The 23,881-nt window shown below is 36.7% G+C and overlaps 1 protein-coding gene across 1 annotated transcript in view; it reads right to left on the bottom strand.

Moving 5' to 3' along the window:
- Window positions 1-23,881, bottom strand: part of IL1RAPL2 (interleukin 1 receptor accessory protein like 2) — a 1,092,642-nt gene that overhangs the window by 3,048 nt on the left and 1,065,713 nt on the right. The window contains exons 7-9 of the mRNA XM_032620989.1: window positions 23,411-23,556; window positions 14,463-14,606; window positions 8,921-9,091 (exon numbers count right to left, since the gene is read on the bottom strand). Coding sequence (XP_032476880.1) covers window positions 8,921-9,091; window positions 14,463-14,606; window positions 23,411-23,556 — 461 coding nt within the window. The remainder of the gene's footprint in view (window positions 1-8,920; window positions 9,092-14,462; window positions 14,607-23,410; window positions 23,557-23,881) is intronic.

Here is a 23,881-nt window from a genome sequence, read left to right as displayed (position 1 = left end):
TATAGCTATACATATCTCTATCCATTTCAAGAAAATTACAACTCAAGCGTTCAGTCATAAGAGAAACTATATACATACACACTAATGATTTGACTGGGAAGTCATAGGCTTTGGCTTTATTATCCTCTTTCTCGATTGGGGAAGGGAACAGGGTACAACATTTTTCCGCATTAATATTGTTCTCCCCCTTCACCATTCTATTACACTTTGCCATTTGACAGCTAAGCAGAATGCAAAATTTAGGGTTTGGGGGGCTTCTTAGAGATTCATTAAACAGAATTTTCACTTGCCCCCAGAAGGAATGCCTGTCAGGACGGATCCCACTACACTCGGCTGCACAGGGTGTGGGTGTTGAAGGGAACCTTGGAAAGAGGGAGTGGTCCCTGTCTCCTGCATACTACACTGGCTGTGCTTATCCTGGCAAAGCCTAGTGGAGAGTTGAGGCAACCATCCAGATAATTCCGGCTGAAAACCTGCTCTGGAAGAAAAAAAGGTCTGAATTATCCTGGTTTGCCCTATATATACATTAATCATATGCACTGGAGTCAGTCAGTCAGTACATCTAAATTTTCCCTGGGTAGACACAGCCCAAGTGTCCCAAAGAAAACATGAGCCATTTTCTTGGGCCCTGAATTTCGTGTTCCATTTCACTTGGTGAAAAACCAAGTGGAAGTTTTCAGATGTGAAGCCCACATTTCACTTCTTGGGATGGTGATCAGTGGCTGGGCAGCAACCTCAATGTTTGAAAGCAGCTGGGGAGGTGCCGCTAAGAGCTGCCTGGCTCTCAGGAAAAGAAGGAGAGACTGTGCCCTAGCTTCCATATTCTGGCTTGTTCTCTCTGTTTTTCTATGTTTTTTTTCTTATTCTCACCCCCTTTGCTCCTCTTTCTTTCTCCATTTCTTTTTTTTTTCTTTTCCTGTGCTGTCTCTCTTGTCCTTTTACCTCCCTCTTTGCTTTCTTTCTCACTTTTTTCTCCTTTCCCTTGTCTTACTCTCCCTTCCTCTTTTGCCTATCTCCCTTTGCCCCCTTTCTCCCTCCCTTCCTAAATCTTTTCTTTCTGTCTCTTTATCTTTGGGAAGAAACAAGGACCTAGATATCATGAAAAGTATAAATAAATTAGCAAGGGACCCAACAGGTAGAGTTAATATTTTTTACTTGCTAATCTTTAGCCGGGCAGTCGTTGCTGGCTCCTACACAGCAAGTGCCCAAAATAATTTTCCCCTTACCCTGGGGTTGCATGTCTGTATCCAATGACTGTGAATTGGAGCCTGATCCATTAGGACCATGTCCTGTTTTTGTATGGCCTGTGAGCTAAGAATGATTTTTTAAAACATTTTTAAAGGGTTGTAAAAGAAATAAAGAATATGATGCAACAGAGACCATATATAACCTACAAAGCCTAAAATATTTATTCTCTGGACCTTTACAGAGAAAGGTTGCCACCCCTGAATTAGAGACCAATCAGGATGTTTAGGTTTGGAAAAGTTCCAAATAAACTAAGCAGAAACAGTCATCAAGTTAAGGCATTGCTGGTCCATAGCTAGTGTAGTCCATGACAGGCAGTGGTGTTTGTCATGGTAGGGCTGTGGTTTTGTGGGAGACATGTTAGAAAACTTCAGAAACCGTTTTAAAAGGTTTCTTACCACGAAGAGATAATAAAGAAATGTTTTTTAAAAAAATCCCTAAATCCACAGCACATAAGAATACTCGCTAAATCTTGCCCTGACTTGTTCAGGCAAATTTAGCAACTGAGTAGCAGGAATCCCTTAAAAGACTCTTTTTTTCCACATAAAAATATAAAGTATCCCTTAAATGAAAGGTCATTATTTCTTTGCAGATTTTAATTTGAAGTAACTTACGATGACAGAAAAAACTAAAGAGGGTTGTGTCTGAGAGCATTCTGTTTCTCTAAACAAGGCTATGAAACCACACTAGATTATCAGCCATGAAACAAAGCTATTACACTTAACCTATTTGTGATCTTCACAATTTTGTAAAAAAACAAACAAACAAAAAAAAACCCAGACAGTTGTATAAACCAAAATTCCAGTGTATTTAGAAAAATAGAATTCAGTCTACAAAAGTGACTTGAAAACAGGACACATTAACAAAGCAAAATGTAAACTGAAGGAAGAAATAAAAGGACAAAATAGAAGCAGAAAGAATATAATGGCAGCCCCAAGAAATTGCTTCTAATGGGGTGTATATTCTTTCCCAAAAGAACTCAGTACTCTTAAATGTCAGGCTTTGAATCTACTGCAGATGTAGGCAGAAGGACAAGGGGAAAACACTCTCATTCATGAATTTCTATGTGCTCTTGCTACTGCCTACTAACCATATGATTTATCAAACTAATCAATTAGCTACTTATAAATTATCTTTGTGTTGACACTTCCACTTATGTCAGGATCATTATTAGGGGCAGATAGCATATTAAAAGACAAATGCTTAGTCTGTAAACAAAAGCATAATTTATTACTTTGCCAGGTTCAAATAATAGAATCTTGGTAGGCTTATATTCACAGCTATGTACAACCAATATCATTTAAACAGACAAATCATTAGGGTGAGATAGGATGCATCAAAACTGAATAATACCCCACCAATTTTAGTGAATATTAGTTAATTGATAGCTATAAATGGTGATATTTATTAAACCTATGGGTTAATATGTCAATACTTAAAATCAAGACATTTTCTGACAGTGATTGATCTACTCCTATGACTGGTGAGGAAAAACCAGCAAAAATAATACAGGTTTCACATGTATCAAAAAAAGTGTATTACTCAGCACTAAATATTTGGTAAAAAATTATTAGACCTCTGGTATAAATAGAGGCATACAGTGAGGTACTTTATAATGTAGTCTTACTGAAAATACTACCTGCATGTAAAATAATGATACTTAATACTAACCTATTGAAAGAGATACAGGTTGACAACTTCACTCTTTGTCTTGGCCAACGTTGCTAAAGATTTTGGGTCTTGCTTCTGTATCTGGCAGATGTAAGAATCTGTGTTGTCTGCCACAGATATTGAGGGTACAAAATTTTTTATTTAGTCAGGTGTGTGTGAGGGGAGTAGGGGGCTTTCTAAACAGTGTGTGATATTACTTGCCCTATAAAAACCTTCCCTGGCCCCTCCTCTAAGTCCTTGGCTTGATAATTCATAGTTTACTGGGCTAAATTTTTTGGCAGGAGTTTTGTTTTCTATTGACTAGTGTAAGTGTTCTAACTGATTCTGATTAAAAAGTTGATCAACATTAACATGGATTTGTTGAGTCCTTGCGAGTGCAGGGAAACACAATTTATTTACAGTTTTGAGTTTGGAGGCTGTATTTCTGGTAATGAATCCTTTACTTTTGCTATAGCATTTCACCAGTGGATGAACAGGGAAGCATGACGGTGGGCAGATCCATGTACAAAAATGTTTTTTGCATGCCTCACTTCATAAGTGACTAGGGATCATGTGACACCAGATGTATTCTCTAGTCATTTGTCATTTCAGTGTCAGCACAATCATATGGCCATTAAAGAACTGAAGATTAGAATAGGGAGGAAGGTCTAGCACATGCAAGAATGTAATCAGACATTATAATTTTCCCTTAAATTACTGAAAGAGTCCTAGGATTCTTGAGTGAGAGAAACTAATAGAAATTTGAGCATGAAAACAAATGGAAAGACAATTTGATATTTGAGGCCAAATTCATAAATATAATTTCAATAGACATGGCTGATCAGCCATACGCACGATAATATCTTTCACTCACTAGTGTCTTTCTCTGGTGCAATAATGCAGGAAGAACTCACACAGAGATCCCCATAGTCTTCCTATGATTAGAAGAGGAAACTGAGCTAAAAGACTTGAAAAGATATTTTTCTCTTTAATGTGCACTTAATCATCTATAGATTTTTCTAAAACTTCAGCCAGAACTAGCTCAATTTATAATTGTTAATCAGTATTGCACATGCACTTTTAAGCACCTTGCTTGCTTTCTCTTAAGGGCAAACAAAAGCTATAGGATTGGGTTGTTTCTACTTTTAGTCTTGGAGTACTATTCTCTCCATCTGACCAGTTGATTAACTTTTATATTTTTATGCTTTTAAATCTCTGCAGAAACACTGAGATAAGATGGGCTCAAAAGCCTAAATGGTACTCATCCAAAAATGTCCCCAATCTCAGGATCTCAACTGCACAGCTGGGTTCTGTTGGTCACATGTCAGCTTCAGAGCACATCTGTTCATTCCTAAAGGATCCACTAGGCCCTATGAACACAATGTGCTCTGTGTAGAATACTTTACACCACAAAACCCAGCAGCTGCATGGGTGAGAAAATCTCTACTTCTCAAGTTTGTGTCTCTAGGCAGTTTGAGTAGGGTGTTTTCTCTCTGGCTTTCTTTTGGTTGCCTGTCACTCCTGACATTCAGATGCCTGTTGGCAACAAAGTTGCTTTTGCTATTCTACTACAGATGTTTCTAGCCTGGGAAGAGACAGACCAAACTTTTACTGGAAAGTAGAAATTCTTGCCACATTCAGGCACCAAACCTGAGAAAACATAAGGAAGATCCTGGCCACAGGCTCAAGAATGGAAAGGTAGGTCACTGCCAGGAAAATAATGTCCAGATCTGAAGACTTTTAGTTTTAGCATTTAGGAAAAATGTTTGTGTCAAATCCTCCCACCTGTGCTGTTCCATGATGGTCAAACGACACTTTTCTAGTAGGACATGCGAGAAGGGTACAGTTACCTATACCTCACCTTGGAGAGTGACATCTTTATATTGAAGCTTTCTGTGAACTCACGGTCATGCGTGCATTGGTGTCAGGGGGAGGAAGAAGGGTGGGGGACACCCATTCATGTACTTCTGAAACTGTATACATTAGAAATATTTGTGTGTTGATGAGGTTGAGTTGGAATACCACGAGAGTGGTACAAATGAAACTGAAGATACATCAAAAATGAAGGCATTAAACATGAATGGGTTTATGTCATAGACTTCATTAGTTTGATTCATAGAAAATTATTGTTGTAGGTCAAGAATGATATTATGAAGTCTGCTTTTACAATTCTCAAAGGCCTCATTGCTAGTTTTTAGAGGAAGGAGCAGTCTTGGGTCAACATGTTTTAAATGAGATGTGAGGGACAAACATAGCTTATAATATTGTAACTACTTCCCCCCCCGCAGGAATGTGTCTATATTTATATAGCATAGCCTGTTAAATCTGTACCAATGGCTGCAACTACAGACCACAGAACCTTCTTTAATAACACACATACACCAAGTCCAAAATGTTCTACTCTGTCATTCATGTGTAAATCAAGTATATTATTCATATACTTCATCGACTTCCTGAATGCGTGCTAAAAATGCCAAGGAAAAACTCGTTAATCGTGACATGGTGACTGCTCAGCCAGCTCTGAAATGTTGATGGAAAAGAAAAATGGTCAAAGGGCCTTTTTAAGAACCTTTGCAGGTTACACTCGCAAATCGGAATTCAGAGAACATGAATTTCCTCATTCAGGAAAGAAGGATTAAAATCAAACACCCTCCAGTGGTTGCATCTAAAAACTGCATAGTTGTCCCAAATGGCTTAGTTGTAAAAGGAGTCTTCCTGTGTACCACTGAGTACCCAGGATCCAAGTCCCTGCTCAGTCTAATTGTTGTACAATCTCAAAAACACTAAAATGATCTTCTATGGACTATAAAAATCTCTCTTCTCCCTAATAACATCATCTTGGGTATTTTTATTTTGAGTTCTTTAAATGCCAGGGTATATGAGGTGACAACCTTCTATTATCTCTTATGTAGCATGTTATAGTCCTCAACTAAAATCTTGTAGTTTTGTGCTAGGAAATATGGCTTGTGTAAGCCTCATACCCCACGGTCAAGGAGGACATTCAGGCCTGTCTGTGATACATCAAAACAACTAATCAATTTCAATCAATTTAGCCAATCAACTAGCTGACTCAATGAGGTATAAAATAGTCTACCACCTGTTTGGCTAAATTGACACAGCAGGTTGATTCAATTCATCTGTCATCATCAAAATAGACTATCTGAGAGAACTAAGAGAACACAGTTTGGGGATGCATCTCTCTCACTCTCATGCTCTCTGGGTCTCACTCTCACCCATGCACAATAGCTGCTTCTTTATATAATAAGCAAGTGTCATCTACTGAGTCTCAGATAAAGTGACTCGCCTGTGTTCCATGTTGCCCCTATTTCCTTTTCTGATGTGCACAATGTTGAAGCATTGTTTTCCAGGTCAGAAGAAAAGTAATCAAATTTGATGTGTTCGGACATGAAGGGTGACATTTTTAAGTCACTTGGGTTGATAAAGACTGTCTATTGTGGTGCCAACAATTTTGTAATGCAATAAGGCAGAAATTGAATCCATATTGAATCCTACTGAAGGTGACTTGACATAGAGTATAAATTCCACTTTGGTAATGATATTACTTTAATACAATTTAGTACACTATCACTCTAAAAATCGATGTTGCAGAATTTTGATAGTTAACAAGATGCTCTTGGCAAAAATGCAAAAAGTACATAGGAATCTAAGGAATTAAACCAAAAAATAGTAAAGGGATATTTTTGATATTTCATTAATGATTGATCGACCTCTTGTAGATATTCTTTCTAATATCTGAAAAAATAAAAGTAGTATACACATTAGGACTGAAACTATTCCTACTAATTACATGCTTTTTCTTTCAGCAGAAAGCTCCTTGTTTAGATTTCATATTCACTTTGTTAAAAAAAATGCCTTTCAGATACTGTCATGCAAAAATTAACATTTTTACTTATTTCATTCTTATTATTTCTTCTTGTCTTAAACCAATACTATTAAAACAAAATCAACAAGCATCTATGAAGCGTCTACTGAGTTCAGGTATTTTGGTAGATGGTAACAGGTGTATGAAGATGAATGAGAGACAGTACTTGCCCTCATGGAGCTTATAGTTTTGCTGAGAAGATAAGACAAATAGCTGGAACACTACATTAAAAAAAGAAAATAATACAAAATATCACAGGAGTAAGGAGTACAAAATTTATAGTCAAACAAGTGAATATACACCACATACTCTAGGGCTAGAGAAATTATTATGGACTTTTCACAGAGGCAGTGTTATGGAGAGTATAAATAGGATTTGTAAAGGTGTAGGAGGCTAACGTGAACAAAAGTGTCACACCAGACTGTAGCAGTGTTTAGCTAAGGGTTAATGGATTTTATCCTATAAGAAATGGTGAAGAATTTAAGGTTGTTGAATAGGGGAGAGACATGATCAAGGAGGTATACATATTAGTGGGACTAGATGCGTAAGAGGAAAAATAGGGAAGGCAGAGAGTAATCAACATTCAGGAATGAGGTGATTAGGGCCTATACTAGAATGGTGGAAGTGGTAATGGAAAAGATGCAATGGGCACTGGATTTGGGAGAGAGATACAAAAGAATCAAAAATGACTCTGAGGTATCTGCATGTTCCTTGGGGCTCAATCAATGTAGAAGTGGTATTTAAAGTCATGAAAATACAGGAAATTACAGAAAGAAGCGAGGAGAGGACCATGGGAAGAAATTTGGGGAAATATTACATTTGTAGAAAGTAATATACCAGAAAATATTGTCTGGTTTATTTCTATGCATGTGTAAGTGTGCATACTCATGTGCAAACCCAAACATATACAGAAACGTATGCACACTGAAAAAAGAGATGAACAACAAAAACTCAGTTGTTTCAATTTGTTTCCTGTCAGTTTAGTGACCATGGTAGACTTCTGATAATCTGAATAAAAGTTATTGAGGAATAAATAGAGTGATCTACAGGAGTGAGAACCGGAATCAAACAGATATAGGTTCTTATTCCATCTCTACCATTTGCCAGCTGACTGGTCTTGGACTTCTTTCAGGCCTTATTTCCTCATCTGTAAGATGAAGATAACAGTACCTGCTCTTTCTCCACATAGGGTTATTGTAAAGATGAAAAGAAATAATGTATGTGAAAATAATGTATGTGAAAATATTCTATATACTGTGAAGTACTAAATATATAAGCTTTTAAATTTTGTTAGCCCATGTGTATAAATTACCATATTCCGATTTGTGGTCACAGCTTAATCTCCCCCTCTCAAGGATATTAATATAGACATGCAAATGAATTCTAGCACTTTTATGTTCCCTCAATGGCATTTCAAGCTCTTCGAGGGCAGGGACCATATCTTTTCTGTATTTACCTCACACTTTACTGTGTACAGTACTCTGAACAGAAACAGGAAAAAAGTATATATTTTTACTTGAACCTGAATTTATTCTGTAAGCTCATATATAGCTTTCAATATGTAGCATAATTTAAAAGTAGCACTCAAGCCTACATAGTCTAGAACTTCTTAAAAAGAATTTAAATACACAGTAAAGGTGCCATACGACATGGCCTCACTTTCATTTTTAAGTGGATTTTCTCCTGCAAATCTGGAAATGAGTATTAAAGCATAAATTCAGAGTTATTAGTGACAATGATTGTAGGTATAAGTAGAAGCACAATGACAGAAGACCACATTTGGAACTGAAATGCATTGAAAATCTGAAATGCAAAAAATCTGAAATGCAAAAAGTCTGAAATGCAAAAAATATCTGACTTATACACATTTTTTAACGATCATTATTTTCTCAGAACACTAAGGCAATATAATAAAGCATACCATTAAAGCACAATTTAAAAACCATACCTAAAATATAAATGAGAGTGCCTTTAAAAAAATTTGGATGCTAGAAAGCCAGAACACAGGTATTGGGGAAAATTTTGAATTTAATAAAATCTCCTGTAAGAAAAACTATCTAAATACTTGGCTCTGACATTTGAAGTCTCCACATAACTTAAGTGAAGCCAAACTTTTAAAATACAAAAATTGAAAGTACTTACTTCCACTTGGAATTAGGTCCCTTTCTGGAATGAAGAGTTTATATCCATAGTGTTTTTCTAGCACATCTGGCAGTATTTCAAGAGCAAACTGCTCTTCTTCAGGGTTGTCACATTCCAAAGTATCTTGGTCCACTTTTGTGTAAGAGAGATAGGCATCATATTCCTTGTTGTCTTAGAAACAAAGAAAAACAAAAGGGTTGTATATATCATTAGGTTCTCTTTAAGTACTAAATGTCTATAATCATTAACAGGCTGGAATATGCACTATAATTAGTGACTGTCATTAATAACTGGAAAAAATAAGTTACATGCAATGCTATAAGAAGTCTAGTACATTTCAACATAACTTAGTTATAGTCGTAGGATATGAACTGTTAGGCAGTGGGCAACATATAGTGAGGACAGAATAAAAGAGAACTATTATTTGTGACTTTTGGTGTGAATGATCAGCTCAGTGTGTTTGAATGCAGGACTAAATAGACTCATGGATTTGAACTCTTTCTGTGCCAGTTGGCTTGGCTCTGTTACTCGGTCACAGACTATACCTTGTTTGCACAAATATGTGTAAGAGATCCAAGAGGGGCTGGGCCCTAGAGTGTGGAAGATCGAAATAATCCAGCCTCACTCCTGGAGACACTAGTTGTAGCACATGCCATACTTCCAGTTGGTTAGTGTCGTCATCCTCATATACAAAATGCAGTTCATTACCAAATATTAGAGACAGCAGCTGGGTTTTATACAAGTGCATTGCCTGTTATTCTTGTTCAATCCATGGCCAACTAATTTGACACAAGCTACCAAAAGAACCCTTTGTTTCAGAATATACATCCTTCCAATATTGCCAAATTAGGTTTTCCCTTCACACGTTTAGTCAGAGGGTTAACTGTGCTTTGAGAATGTATTTTTTCTTCCTTTGCTATATTGGCTCAGAGCCAGTCTCCCCAAAGAGAAAATTCTCTCTCTCTCTCTCTCTCTCTCTCTCTCTCTATATATATATATATATATATATATATATATATATATATATATGCAGTTTTTTCTCAAAGTATTAGTCCCTGCTGGTTTTAGAAGGAACACATTGGAAAAGTTATAGTGGTTTTCAAAATTCCCTTATTTATAGAAAAAAATTTAAAAGTTAATGTAATGAACCTAGACTCATATGGAACTATTAGTATTTTTTAAATCTAGTTACTTGCAAATAATAATTTTAAAAGACCAGCAAACATTTCAGGATTTGTTTCTAAAACACAGAAATATTTTCCATTAAAACAGACCTGATTAGAATATAGCTAAAACTTGACCAAAAGTTAATTTACAAGATGAAGCAGCCAGTCACTTCCCTATACCACTAAAATTTGGTTCTACCTGCTGAAAGAGGAATATGTGATAGGCATATAAAGAGATATAAATACCCTATGGTAGGAGTACGCAGCACCCCCTGACTATCTAATGATAACTGAGGCAGGATTATATTGTTCTAAGTCTAGTAAGATTCCAGGCTTCACTACCCTCACATGAACAGGACTCTGCTTATTTATATTAAGATGGTGCCTGAAGCCAGGAGGCTTCTCTTTAGCCTGTCCTCTATCTGGAAAAGACTGCTGTGAACCTTGGTTGGGTACTTGATTGCCTAGAAGCAGATGCACATGAAGGACTGCCCTGATAGTTGAGATCACTTGGCTTACAAATGGGGCACATTCTGCTGTTATGCATAAAACGCCACTTGGAAGTGAGGATGTTCATAAGCAATGCTAATGTAAGAACCTCCTGGTAATCCTAGCACCTCTGCCCCTGTTCCAATCAAGCTCAGGATGCACCTGCAGGCCCTTGACTTTCTCCAGCTATAATTACTCACCTGGGACTGAGAGCTGCCGATGATACACAGCTGGAAGAATAAAATAGGCCAAAGGACAAACAGATCCATTTCTATGAGCAGACTGTATTTCATTGTTCTTGATGGATGGTGTTGCTGCCTCAAACTCCATAATGTTAGACTAGACCCTAGTTTCCTCTGACTTTGATAACTCTATGTTACAAACCTCCTGAAATGCAACCACTTATTAATTCATTCAACAGTGATTTGTTGAGCATCTATTATGAGCTAGCCAACTGCAATGACTACCTGACTCTTTCACCCATCTGGCCAGAACTTCTAGACTCCTGCCACATTGCTTGTCCTGACTATGACTATTTGCCCTCCAACCACACCTAATCTCACATATCCCTGGTCCTATCCTTACTTGCTTCACCTATATTCTAATATAGGTGATGCTACAAAGACTTTTTTCCAGAAAATATTGCTATATTTGCATATCCCAAGTCAAGTTATGAGAAAGAAAATGGATGTCTTTGCTATGTGTTAACACCCAACACATCTGGATAACAAATTGTACATAACATTCTAGAAACACATCATTCTTTGGAAAATGGTTGCTTCTGTTTTCAGTCATGTCCCTTTAAGGTGAACTAAAGGTGAAGAGCTTATGGTAGCTGGCCAGAGCAGGAAGAGAGCTCTCAAGCCACCATGTCAGATGTCCCAGAAGGTCTAGGATGCCAGCTAGTGAGCAAGCAGTGATGCAGATGCAACAGTTTTAAAAATGCACTTCAGCTCTATGTAGACAGCCAAGAAAACCTCATGAATAGCCACAGCTGTTGCTCACAAAGAGGAGCAAGATGGATAGAGCAATATCAACAATATGATGCAAATAAAGGTTAACAGCAAGTCCTGAATATTGTTTTAAAACCGAATGGCAATTCAGCAACACCACTTTGCTAGGTGAGGCTAATGAGCATTCCTCTGTGTTAAATCATGCTGACTAAGTTCAACTGAGGAACCAGAAAACAGCACGATGGAGACAAAACGTTATAAGGAAGAAGGCTCGCACAGTGGTCACCATAGGTATGCTGTTACCAATGAAGAGAGAAGTTATGACAAAGGGAACCAAACTCTCTGTGGAAGAATTTTCCTGTTGTCACACTGTCCTTTCCATTTTAAAATCTCATTTTAATCCTGTTCACCATTAGGAAGCCATTCCTGTTTACAATGTAGTTCTTCTGGGGCTCTGCTAAACACAGTGCTAAATCCTTAGCTTCTAAAGTGCAAAGACTGTGTAACTTTGTTGATTATTGTGTCTCCAATGCCTACTATACTACCAGTGTGTGTGTGTGTGTGTGTGTGTGTGTGTGTGTGTGTGTGTGTGTGTGTGGGGTTAATCCAGGTGAAGAATATATGTAAGTATATACATCATTCATAGTGCTTGGCACACAGTAGACACTTAATAAGTATTTAATGACTGCATAATTCAAAGATCAAATAAACAAAGCAATCATTGATGAAATGAAATGAATTATATCAAAAATGTTTAAGAAGTCAGTTTGATAGATTTTATTTTATAAAAAATATGGCATTTTTATAAGAACTTTCAGGAAATGCTACCATAGATATGAATCCAAGAGAAAACATGAACAAAAAGTACATGGGTAAAACTATGGTGTGTCTATGAGATGTCAAAATATTTAAATAAAGAAATGAAAATTCAGTAGGCTATCCAGCTGACATTTGGCATCATGAAACTGGATATTTCTAGAAGGGCTTTAATATTCATTTATTCATCCTCACTACATATCTGCTGACTTTTTAGTATTCTATTCAGCTAGTACAGAGATTGTGTGTTTAAAGTCCAAGTTTCCATGTAGGAATATAAACTATTTTAATTATCCTTCCTGCTGAAAATCCTTGAAGTTCTCCCCAATTGAATTTTTCCCTAAGATAATTGGTTTGGAACCAATACACACAATTCTCTAACCAAAATGCTCTAGATTACTTGTCATCTTTGGCCACATGGGCCACATTGGAGATATAGATGCAAAATGTCCTATGATATTAGCATGAATTTAATCTTACAAATATGTACTACAACTGATCAGTTAGCCTGGATTATTGGATATGGGTGATGAAAGTAATTATTTCAGATTAACTTCATAAACTATATCACCTCTTGCAGAAAGTATTAACAAATTGCTTGTAATCATGACCTAAAGCAAATGAATCAGAGCAGACTCCCTTTCATGTACTTTCATATAGACAATGCATCTTTAACATTCCCAGTTAGATACTTTAGCCATTTGTTGGCACTTGGGAACCAGTGAATTTTTCCTCAATAGCATATTTCATCTCATTATTTTATGTGTGCAGGTTAAGAAGTCAGATCTTTCAATATTAATTATTGTATACAGAAACTGAAGGTAATTGACTACATTTTCATACATATTGTTGGAGCATGTAATTATCATCGGAACAGGCCCTAATTTCTCATATTGAAGATATATCTAAATAAGGGTCTTTGGTACTTTTAAATAGGCTGCTATAATCATTAGGTAAATACACTGCTTTGATAATAAGCATGCATATGTATTCACCAAACAGCATTTCTCGAATTTACTGTGAAAACATAAAAGTCAAAACACACTCATATCATTGTTCATATAATAGTAACAATAAGACCAAAATCAAAGATTCTTCAAAAATTTTGATGTTACATTCGCCACTCTGCCTTTCTCCTATCACTATAAAAATAAAACAAAATCATAAACTTTTCTCCTTTGAGGATCTCAAAACAAACAAAAGCTCTAACTTTCATTATTCCAATAGAATGAAAATTAAAATTCAAATCTGGCTTTTTAAAGTAATGACTTACAATTGAACTTCTTTTTTATCTTGGCTTACCTAAGGCATTCCATACACATGTTTCCAAGGCTTATAGTAGTTTGTGGGTGAGGACTGTATGCATAAGGAGTGATATGTCATGATTTCTTATTGGTATTGATTGGAAATATGATAATTTGTTGTCTTGAAAAATTAAATCATTTTTGAATGTTCAAAGAAACAAGGCTCAATACAATGTTTTGTTGATATTTCATATATAAGATTTTCAAGGGCCATAAATGGCAAACAGAAGAAAATTATAAGCCACATTCTGAATTTTTTTCCATTGAGGTCACCTTTGAGAATTGTGCTACAATCATCCAAAATATATCAGTCCAGATGTACTATGAGCTTTAAAATGAGTATCTCCATAGCTTTTAATATGTTTTTTGAATAATTTGTTTTTTTCAATGCCAGGAAGAGCTAAATATGATCTGTGCCTAAATTTGAATTTTCTGGAAGAAAAAAATGAAATTGATTCTTAATTTCTTTCTTAATAAGGGAAAGGGCTTTGACGGCAATTGTTTGATCTCCTGACCAACTAATATCTCCTTGTTAAACTATTTTTTTGGAAATAAATTTCAAGAAATAAAACTATTTTAAAGAACACCCATATATTCTTTACCCAGGTTCATCTATTAATATTTTCTCCCCTTTGCTGTCTTTCTTGATAGATTAATACCATTTTTTTCTGAACTATTTGAGGGTAAGTTGCATTAGTCATAGCCTTTTAACTCTAAATTTTTCATCATGTATCTCCTAAAAATAGGGATATTCTCTTACCTAATCACAAATTCATGCCTTTTAATTGAATTTGAACAATAAGAGATAGCTTACCATCTGCAGTTTCATCACCTCCAAAATGCTGTCGGTAGAAGAGCATCAATTCAATATTGTAGCATTTGTAGATGACCACGAGCAGTACAAGGAGGAGAAAGATTGCTCCCAGGCCTCCTGCAAGTTCAATTTTGTAGATTAAATCTGGAACAAATAAAATAAACAGGAAAAGGTAATTAAATCAGCAACACTGAGGAACTTCCCATATTTCTAGTCTCTAAGATGTACAACCCATTCTGTTTTTCTTTACAGAAGATTCTTGCTTAATGCAGTAAGTAGACGCGTTCTTGATACATTTGTGTAAATCAATTTCTTGTTAAATTAACTCTCTTCTAAATATTTGAAAAATTTTACTGTTGAAAGTGATGTCTATCTGAAAAAGAATAGTCTCTCCCACTTTGTTTTGAACACATCTAGACCTCACATGTATACTTTTGCTTTAAGTGTACTTCAGGAAACTATTAGAGCTGCCTTTTACTGGGTTCAGGTCCAATATTTTGTTGTTTCTGTTAAATTATCTTTTGGCTTAGCAAGATTACAATCTAATACTTCTTAGGCCACAGGCGCTATTCTTCTACAGGAGAACAGCATCATAAAATTATTCTCAGAATCAAATAAAATCCAATGAGATGTATAGCTGATTCACTTTGTTATAAAGCAGAAACTAACACACCATTGTAAAGCAATTATACCCCAATAAAGATGTTAAAAAAAAAAAATCCAATGAGCTTACAGGATTTAACTGTTTCATTTAACCACAGTAGAACATAATCCAATAGAAGGTAGGCAGGGGAAATTAGCTTATCCATTTCCCCTACTTATCTGAATAAATGACTATAATTTGTATGTGATATAATATGCCCAATGGGGCTAAAAGAGAATGAGAAATCTAGGCTAATCACTTGGCCTATTCAGCCAACACCAGGCTACCTGATAGCAGCCTTAGGCTTTTCCAGTGGGGCACCCCTAGAACTCTGAGAGTTGGAACAATTAAATCAACACATAATGGAAGGAGACATAGTATATCCTAGGCCCAGGAAATAGTTACCTACATGTAGCTTAATTAGTGATATTAACAAAATCTAGGGTGTATCATCAAAAGTGGGGATAGCATCATGGAATTTAGAGAAAGGGGAAGTCAGAGAAGAATTTAGAATATGAATTCAGCAATGTCCAGAGGAGAAATGCTGAATCTGGAAGACACTAGACCAGAGATATTTTCCACTGTGTGACAGGGAAATTCACTGGTCTCAACATAATACAGATAAAACTATCTTAAAAATTAGCCAAGCTCCCCTTAATCTAATTCCATAATTACCAAGTGATTCTTTTATTATTAATTCAGCTTACCATGTAACTACAAACTGAAAAAGGGAGTGGCATTTTAGTTTGTACATCAGTTGCTTATGAGTTTGCTTGGCATCAATCAGCCTCCCTGGATGGATCAATTCTGGGGTACTGCCAAAATCAAATTGATGACAATGACAGACTGCCATTCTTGAAGGTCTCTTGACAGTAAAATCATGAGCCTTTCCCTGGGATTGTCCCTTGTCTCTATATAGGCTTATTGCTCAAGATGAATTAGGCTCAGTATAACAATAAGATTAAGAAAAAAGATGAACATATATAATATATACTACAAGTAATGTATATTATAGATAAAATTTTCTACCAGTCTACTATCTATTCTCTAAGTAATCCTTTAGGGCAAGAATTGTTGGTCCAAATTCATCACTGAAGAATCTAACACTCAGTAGTTTAATTCACTTACCCAAAGTCATACACCTAAGAAGTGGCCAAGATGGGACTTGAGCCCAGATATTCTAACTTCATATTTAAGGTTCTTTTTATTACACCACAGTTTTGTAAGCTCCTCTGGAAAGTGACGATGAAATTCCTTCTCCCTCTTCCTCCATAGAACTGTTGGTAATGCTTTTCAAGAACATGTGACCTGCGGTGAATTTTGGATTCTTCCGCCCTTTCAATTCCAAGGAAAGAAGCTAAACTACAGTTGCCAGGCAGAATGATAGGACCGAGCAGATCTCAGACAGTTTATTGGAGAGTATTGAAGAATTCTGCAGCTATATCAAGAAGGAACGAGGGGCTCCTTGGAGTCCAGCATATGAAAAGTTTTAGGTTTTTTAGGGAGATAGAGAGTTTGGTATTTTAAAGTAGGTGGAGTAATAGAGAAGATGGTAGTGGCCAGAGACAGCATGGCCAATGAGGAGAGTCACTGAGTAGAAATGTAAGAAATATAAATGTATTATTTTTCAGTAAGGAGAGAGGGAGAAGGATAGAAAAAAGCAGGGAGTGAAGCTGTTGTGAGAGACAAAATATATTAATAAGGAGCATTATGAGGGGCCACATAATGAGTAGGGATAGGAAATTGGAATCTATCTCTGTCATGCCTACTGCAAGAGGTGGTCATTTGGAAAATTAAGCCACAAAATTTCAGGTAAAAATAATCCTACCTCATATTAGCTCTGCCTCCTGCCCTCCCTATAGAAAATGACTCCCCAGGAACCACTGCCTGTCTCTATGTGGGTGGTAAGGCAGGCTTGCTTATGAGACCTCTGTGGGGCTGCAGTATCACAACCTTTGCTTGTTTTCTTACTGTTTTATCAATTATGCATTCTTTTTTTATTCAAAAAAAAAGAATATCAAGTGTCTTTATATTTTTTTAACATCTTTATTGGAGTATAATTGCTTTACAATGGTGTGTTAGTTTCTGCTTTATAACAAAGTGAATCAGCTATACATATAATTATACCCCCATATCTCCTCCCTCTTGCATCTCCCTCCTACTCTCCCTATCCTACCCCTCTAGGTCGTCACAAAGCACCTACCTGATCTCCCTGTGCTATGCGACTCCTTCCCACTAGCTTTCGGTTTTACATTTCGTAGTGTATATAAGTCCATGCCACTCTCTCACTTCGTCCCAGCTTACCCTTCCCCCTCCTCCTGTCCTCAAGTCCATTCTCTATGTCTGTGTCTTTATTCCTGTCCTGCCCCTAGGTTCTTCAGAACCATTTAAAAAAAAATTCCATATATATATATTAGCATATGGTATTTGTTTTTCTAGCCAGTGTGAAATTGACAGGGCAATATGATTTTTTTTGTTTACTCTGAAAACTGAATTCTCTTTGATCTTAGGTCATTGATTGACTTGATTCAACATTTTTTTCCTGTTGTAAAATGTTCATTTAATGTTGTAATTTTGTTAACTCTCTGTCTCTGTCTCTCTCCCTCTGTCTCACTCTCTGGTCAGAACAGCTTTCAACTGTTTTCAAAGTCACTGAATGGGATTTTTTTCCAGCAATTTCTATGTTATTTACAGAGTAGAGTTGCTATTAGGTAGATGGAAAACTTCAGCAGCAGGAACAATTTGTGCTCCCAAGTAGCAGACACCTTTTTCAGCAGTAAATATATGGAAGAAAACTGTGGTGTGAAAAGTACCTTTGTGGTTTTGGGGTCCATTTTATAAAAATATCTTTGAAAGATATTACCTAGTGATGGCTGTTTACATTGAAAACTGTGGACCGAGTCCCTGAGACTCAACCAGTATTCTTTGATTCAGCACGGGCAGTCACATTAAAAGGGAAACATGTATCCTATAATCAGAGGGCAGAATTGCCATCACCCAGTTGACACCTAGCTTTTCTTTTGTCTTCTGTTTTCAACTGCCATTTTCCATCTCAGCAGGATCTATACTTCTAAGGACATTTCCTGACTGAGAAGGTGGAAGTCATTTTATTTGGACTGTGTCGTGTATACGCTTCACAAGGATAGAGATAGCCAGAAGAGCAAATATTTATGGGATTGTAACTTTTTCCAGGCACCCAAAGTACAAGTGTAGTTCTTTTTAACCTTCTTAGTTTGAACCCAGCTAGTTCTTCACTTTGAACATGAAGATCAGACAGCATAGAATGGGACAAATAATAGCTGAAGTCAAGGGACTGGAGTGCAGGAAGACTGGAACTGTTCTGAGCTTGCTCATAAGTTGGGAAGCAGGTTAGGAGATCCCACCTGAGGGTCTCCTATACAGGTTGGGGGTTCAGGGTGGGGCAGTAGCACTAGGAATGAAGAGAAAGAGAGAGTCATTGATATGTCTCTGTTTGTGGGAAAGGGAGTATATACAGAGAAGGCATAATTATCAGAATTTTCCTAGCATTAAGTTCAGAGTCTTGGTTCACCAAAAGAAAAAAAAAAAAAAAAAGAATTTCTTACTAAAATGTTAGCTGTACTTGTTGGCAAATAGTTCATTGGACAGTGAGGGCATAGCAGGTTAGTAAATGAAGGTAGAAGATGCATAGGTAAGAGACATCTTGCTTTGAGAATGCCTGACCCTGTTAATTGCATATATTAGACATGAGTTTTCATTTTACGAAAGGCCTTTTCACTTTGTGAAAGGATTCATGAAATGTTTCTTCTCTATAATGATCACTTATGGCATTTTTGATATTTGACTTACAGATCATCAGGAAGTTATTGTTCCATAAAACGAGCCATACTTATATTCCAGGTGGAAATCCTGTGGCTACTGATGCCAGGCTATGTTGTGATAAAGGCTGAAAGGTTCAACTCCAAAGGAAATAACTGAAATTTTGCAATACAAGCCAGAGCTCAGTCTGATTTAATATGCTGGATCAGGACCATAGGGCTTATTGTTCTTTTCTGGACCTCTACCATATTGTCGATAGCTCCTAAAGAAAATGGAGTAAGGGAAGATGAACTGCATCCTTTTGCAAAGCGCAGTGAAAAAATTTAAATGCTACCTAAAACAGAGAGTACAAACTGGTATACAATGGGCCAGAAAAAAGGTTTTTGTTGGTCTATATGTTTCCCAAAAAGTAGATACTAATATTTTAAAATAAAAATATTGCATATCCAGACTTTCAACTTCACTTGAAAACCTTGAAGCTCTCATATCCTTAGGTTCACATTTCAGCAAGCATGGCAATAATCTAGAAAAGAATAGTGACTGCCCTTTAAAGAAAGGCATGTTTTCTCTAGCCTGTGTTTAATATCCAGCCCTCTTTTTCTTTTAATTTCAATATCTACCTGGCTATTAATGTCTTTGAGTTTTTATCCCCCAATCTGGAAATTGAATGTTTTGAAAAGAGAAATGCATTCAGATAACCCAGAATAGACACTAGTCAAGGCCAGATCTCAGGGAAATCCTCTCTTTACCAATCCCCGTTACCCATCCTCTATCCTATTGCACCTGTCCTCTAGGAGGACCATTTTCGCCCAACAAATTTTTTTGAGCACTTACTATATTCTATGTGCTAGGGATACAGCAGTAAATAAGGCAGGAAAAAGTCCCTGTTCTTATGAAGTTTACATCCTAGTGTGGGGGTGGGGTGGGGGGGAGACAAGAAGAAAACAAGTATGTAATATGATATCAGATAGTAGTAAATACAATAAACAGAAATAGAGCCAAGTGAGAGGGAAAAGAAGGTGATGGGTAATCCATCGATGGATGAATGGATCCAGAAAATATGGCATATATACACAATGGAATATTATTCAGCCTTAAAAGAGGAGATTCTGTCATTTGCTACAACATGGATGAACCTGTAGGGCATTATGCTAAGTGAAATAGGCCAGAGCGAGAAAGATAAATATTATAGTGCATGGTATCACTTATATGTGGAATCTTAAAAAAAAAGCTGAAGTCACAGAAACAGAAAGGAGAAAAGTGGTTGTCAGGGGATGGACGGTGGGAGAGGAAATAGGGAGAGGTTAGTAAAAGGGTACAAACTTTCAGGCAGATGAATCTGGTCTGAGGATCTAATGTATAACATGGTGACAGTAGTGGATAACACTGTACTGTATAACTGAAATTTGCTGAGAAGGTACAACCTAAATGTTCTTACACACACAGAAATAAAATGTAGATGTGTGAGGTGATTGATGTGTTAATTAACTCAATGTGGGGAGTCATTTCACAATGTACACATATATCAACTCATCACATTGTACACTTAATATATCTATATATCATACAATTTTATTTGTCAGTTTTACCTCAATAAAGCTAAACATTTTTTTAAAAGAAAATGATTGGGTAGTACTATTTTATAAAAAGTGGCCAGGGAAAGGCCTATTGAGTAGGTAATATTTAAGCAGGGACCTGTATGAAAAGAGGGAATGAGTCATGGGAACAGCTGGGGGAAACAGCAGTGTTTCAGGCAGAGGAAATAGCAAGTGCAAAGATCATGAGCCAGGACTGTGCTCGGTGAGCGTGAGAAATAGAAAGGAGGCGAGTGTGTGCAAGGTTTGAGGCAGATTGTGGTAGAAAATGAGATCAGAAATGTCTTGAAGGCCATGGCAAAGATTTGGGGTTTCATTCTAAGTGTAACAGTGAGGGTTCTGTAATTGGATGGTTCTAATTAGAGAAATAATATGATCTGACCTAGATATTAAAAGGATCACTCCAGATGCTGTGATGAGAATAGACTATGAGGGGAAAAGGGGGAAGCAGGGAGACCGTTCACGGGGCTATTGCAGTGATCCAGGCAATTGATGCTGGTGGCTTAGACTCAGATGATAATAGTGAAGATGGGGAAAGTGCTCAGAGTACATATGTTTTAAAAGTAGAGCCATGGAATTTGCTGGTAGACTAGATATAGCGTATGAGCAGAGAAAAGAAGAAGTCAATGATGACTCCAAGGATTTGGGGCCTGAGCAACTGGAAGGATGGTGATGGAGATGAAGAAGGCAACTGGAGGATCAAGTTTATAGGGAGGAGAAATCAGGAATCCTGTGTGGGACAAGTGAAGCTTGATATGCCTGCTAGATATGTCTACTAGTGGAGTTTTTGAATAGTTGCTGAATAGGCAGTTAGGAATACAACTCCGGAGTTTAGGCGAGAAGTCCAAGCTAGAGATATAAATTTGGGAGATGTCAGCATATAAATCGTAAGCAAAACTGAGGTGGAGATGGAATTGAAATCATCTAGGGAGTGAGTGAGAAAAGGGGACCTGAACCCTGGGGAACTCTAATATTTAACGATTAGGAAGATGAGAATTAATATTCGCAGTTATTCATGATTTAGACACATTTCCTTGCAGAAGCCATGGGAGGCAGCAATTTTGCAGCGTACCTTGGTTTCTAGTGTCAGATTATTAGAAATGTGAAGGGCTGCTAGTGGTTGCTTTACTTATTAAAGGGAAATGGATTTATTTTAAAACTCAAGGCTATTTCTGTCTCTACTGACTGACTATATGGTAAGACCCCCATTATTTTTCCTCAGAGCAGGCTTTTAATTGTAACACCATACACATTTTGTGCAATTTTTTGTTTCATGTTTGAGCTTTGTCTTTCTTTGCACCCTCACTGCCCTGAAGACTATAAGCCCCCCACAGACTTGGGGATGACTATTCCCTAGTACCTAACACGATGCTTGCTATACATGATCCTCAATAATAAAAGAGACCATTATTCATTTATTAACCAGAATGAGTTCTAAGTGCCTATTAGTGGCCAGACACTGCCCAAGTTGCTGAGGATACAGAGGTGCAGCAGAGTCTGGCTTGGAGGATCTCTAAGCCTAAAATAAGACTGAGATGGACAGGAACAAAGCGATCCTTGCAAGAAGGTATCTGGACATAATCAATGTCTGCCCTTCAAGTAGGTGGACAAGTGGTTGCTTAGTGGATACAAGTTATCCAAATTCCATTTAATAACAAATCTTGTTTGAGCATGGTATATTTCACACCATATCATTATTATTTGAACCTTAAAGTGACTCTACAAGGTAGGTATTTTTACCCCTATTTTATAGATGAGGAAACTAAAGTTTAGGATGTCTAATCAGACAAGTTAGTCCTACTGAAGTAGGTAGCCAAGGCAGTGGCTGAACCGGGATCTCCTGAAGCAGGGTCTCCTAGTTTCACTTTCTATATTAGACTCCTCTATACTTAAATACTCCATTATTTTAAGATGAAATCAAGTCCAACAGAGTAAGAAATGGTGCTAGAGAGATAAAAGCATTATTCTCAGAATAATGACATTTCCCTGCTTCTCCTAGAACTGCTGGTCAAGGTTATATATTAGGGCTGGTTGGAAAATAGAAATTCCATCTTGGCTACAAGGTACAACTAGTGACCTTGCTGATTGAATCTGTTCTAGCTCTATAGCCTAGACAAAAAGAACACTGATTGAGAACATTTGTTCTGTTACATTTACAAAACCTTTGCCAGATGCACACATACAGAAAGTATTTAGCCTTTTGCAGTAATCAGGAGTTATTTCATGGTAAGAGCCAATCTCAGAAGTTGCTCCAGCAGCTGGGATTGTTGTTCCTATGTCTGTTTTTATCTATTTTATTTGTAAATTTATAGTTTCTTTTCTTTGCTCATTATATACAATTTCCACCCCATATGGAATCAACTCTAGAGAGGGATCTACATAAATGCCAAAGTATTTAAAAATATATGCACCTGCTGAAGGCCTTCAACACCAGGTCATATCATGAAATATTGTTCATGATCTTTATTATAATAATTGTAAAAATTATATGATACTATCTATTATTTTTATTTATATTTTAGTCAGGGAATAAAGAAGTGATTTTGTTTCTCATCCAATAGTAAAACCCCTATTATTTAATTTAAGCAATATAGGATGAAGTGAAATATAAAGAAAATGTTTAACATCAATGCCTATCAAATTTTATGTAACACTTATAACCAAGGTATATTTCATCTCACTGGATTTAACAAATAACAACATTTCATTTCATTTATCCACTTCCTAATGGTATGGAAGATCATAGGAATTTTATGCTAATCTCCACAGCAAGAGAGAGATATTTCCTTAAAAAGACAAAATGTTTAATAGACATTTATACTAAATGATAAAATCAGGCCAGGAAACATACCTAACTTCAATAGTTACTTGATAGGTAAACAAACTATAGTAACAGTTATTTAAAAAAATACCCTTTTTACGCAGCAGAACACTTGCATGTTTTCGTCCATTTCGGTTTTCCACATGGCAGGTATAATTTGCCAGGTCAGCCTCCACCACTGAATCAAAGATGAGTGCCAACTCAACTTCTTTTTCTCCAAGATGCTCTTTGAGGAGCCTGAAATAAAGGAAAGTATTCTTGGCTGAATTGGTTTGATTTGGGGAGAGCCCAGCCATGCAAGGACTAAAGATGGTTATGTAGTCTCCAGTGGGCTGGAGAGTCCTGACGGGGTGTATGTGCAGAAACTTGGAAAAGAAAACACAAAAAGTGACTCTTAATGCAAAGATCAGATGGAAAATGAAAAAAGTGAGGAATTCACTCAGCAAAAAGAAATATTATCTTGCCACTAGGCTTTAATAAATGAAGCCAATATGATTTGTGTGGCAAAGAGGAGGAGACGTTGGACTCCATATTCTAAGCTGAGCTTATGAAAACAAATTGG

Source organism: Phocoena sinus, chromosome X (genome assembly GCF_008692025.1).
Source record: "Phocoena sinus isolate mPhoSin1 chromosome X, mPhoSin1.pri, whole genome shotgun sequence".
Taxonomy (NCBI): domain Eukaryota; kingdom Metazoa; phylum Chordata; class Mammalia; order Artiodactyla; family Phocoenidae; genus Phocoena; species Phocoena sinus.
The sequence above is the reverse complement of the archived record's forward strand: the minus strand, read 5'-3'. Positions and strand labels throughout refer to the sequence as shown.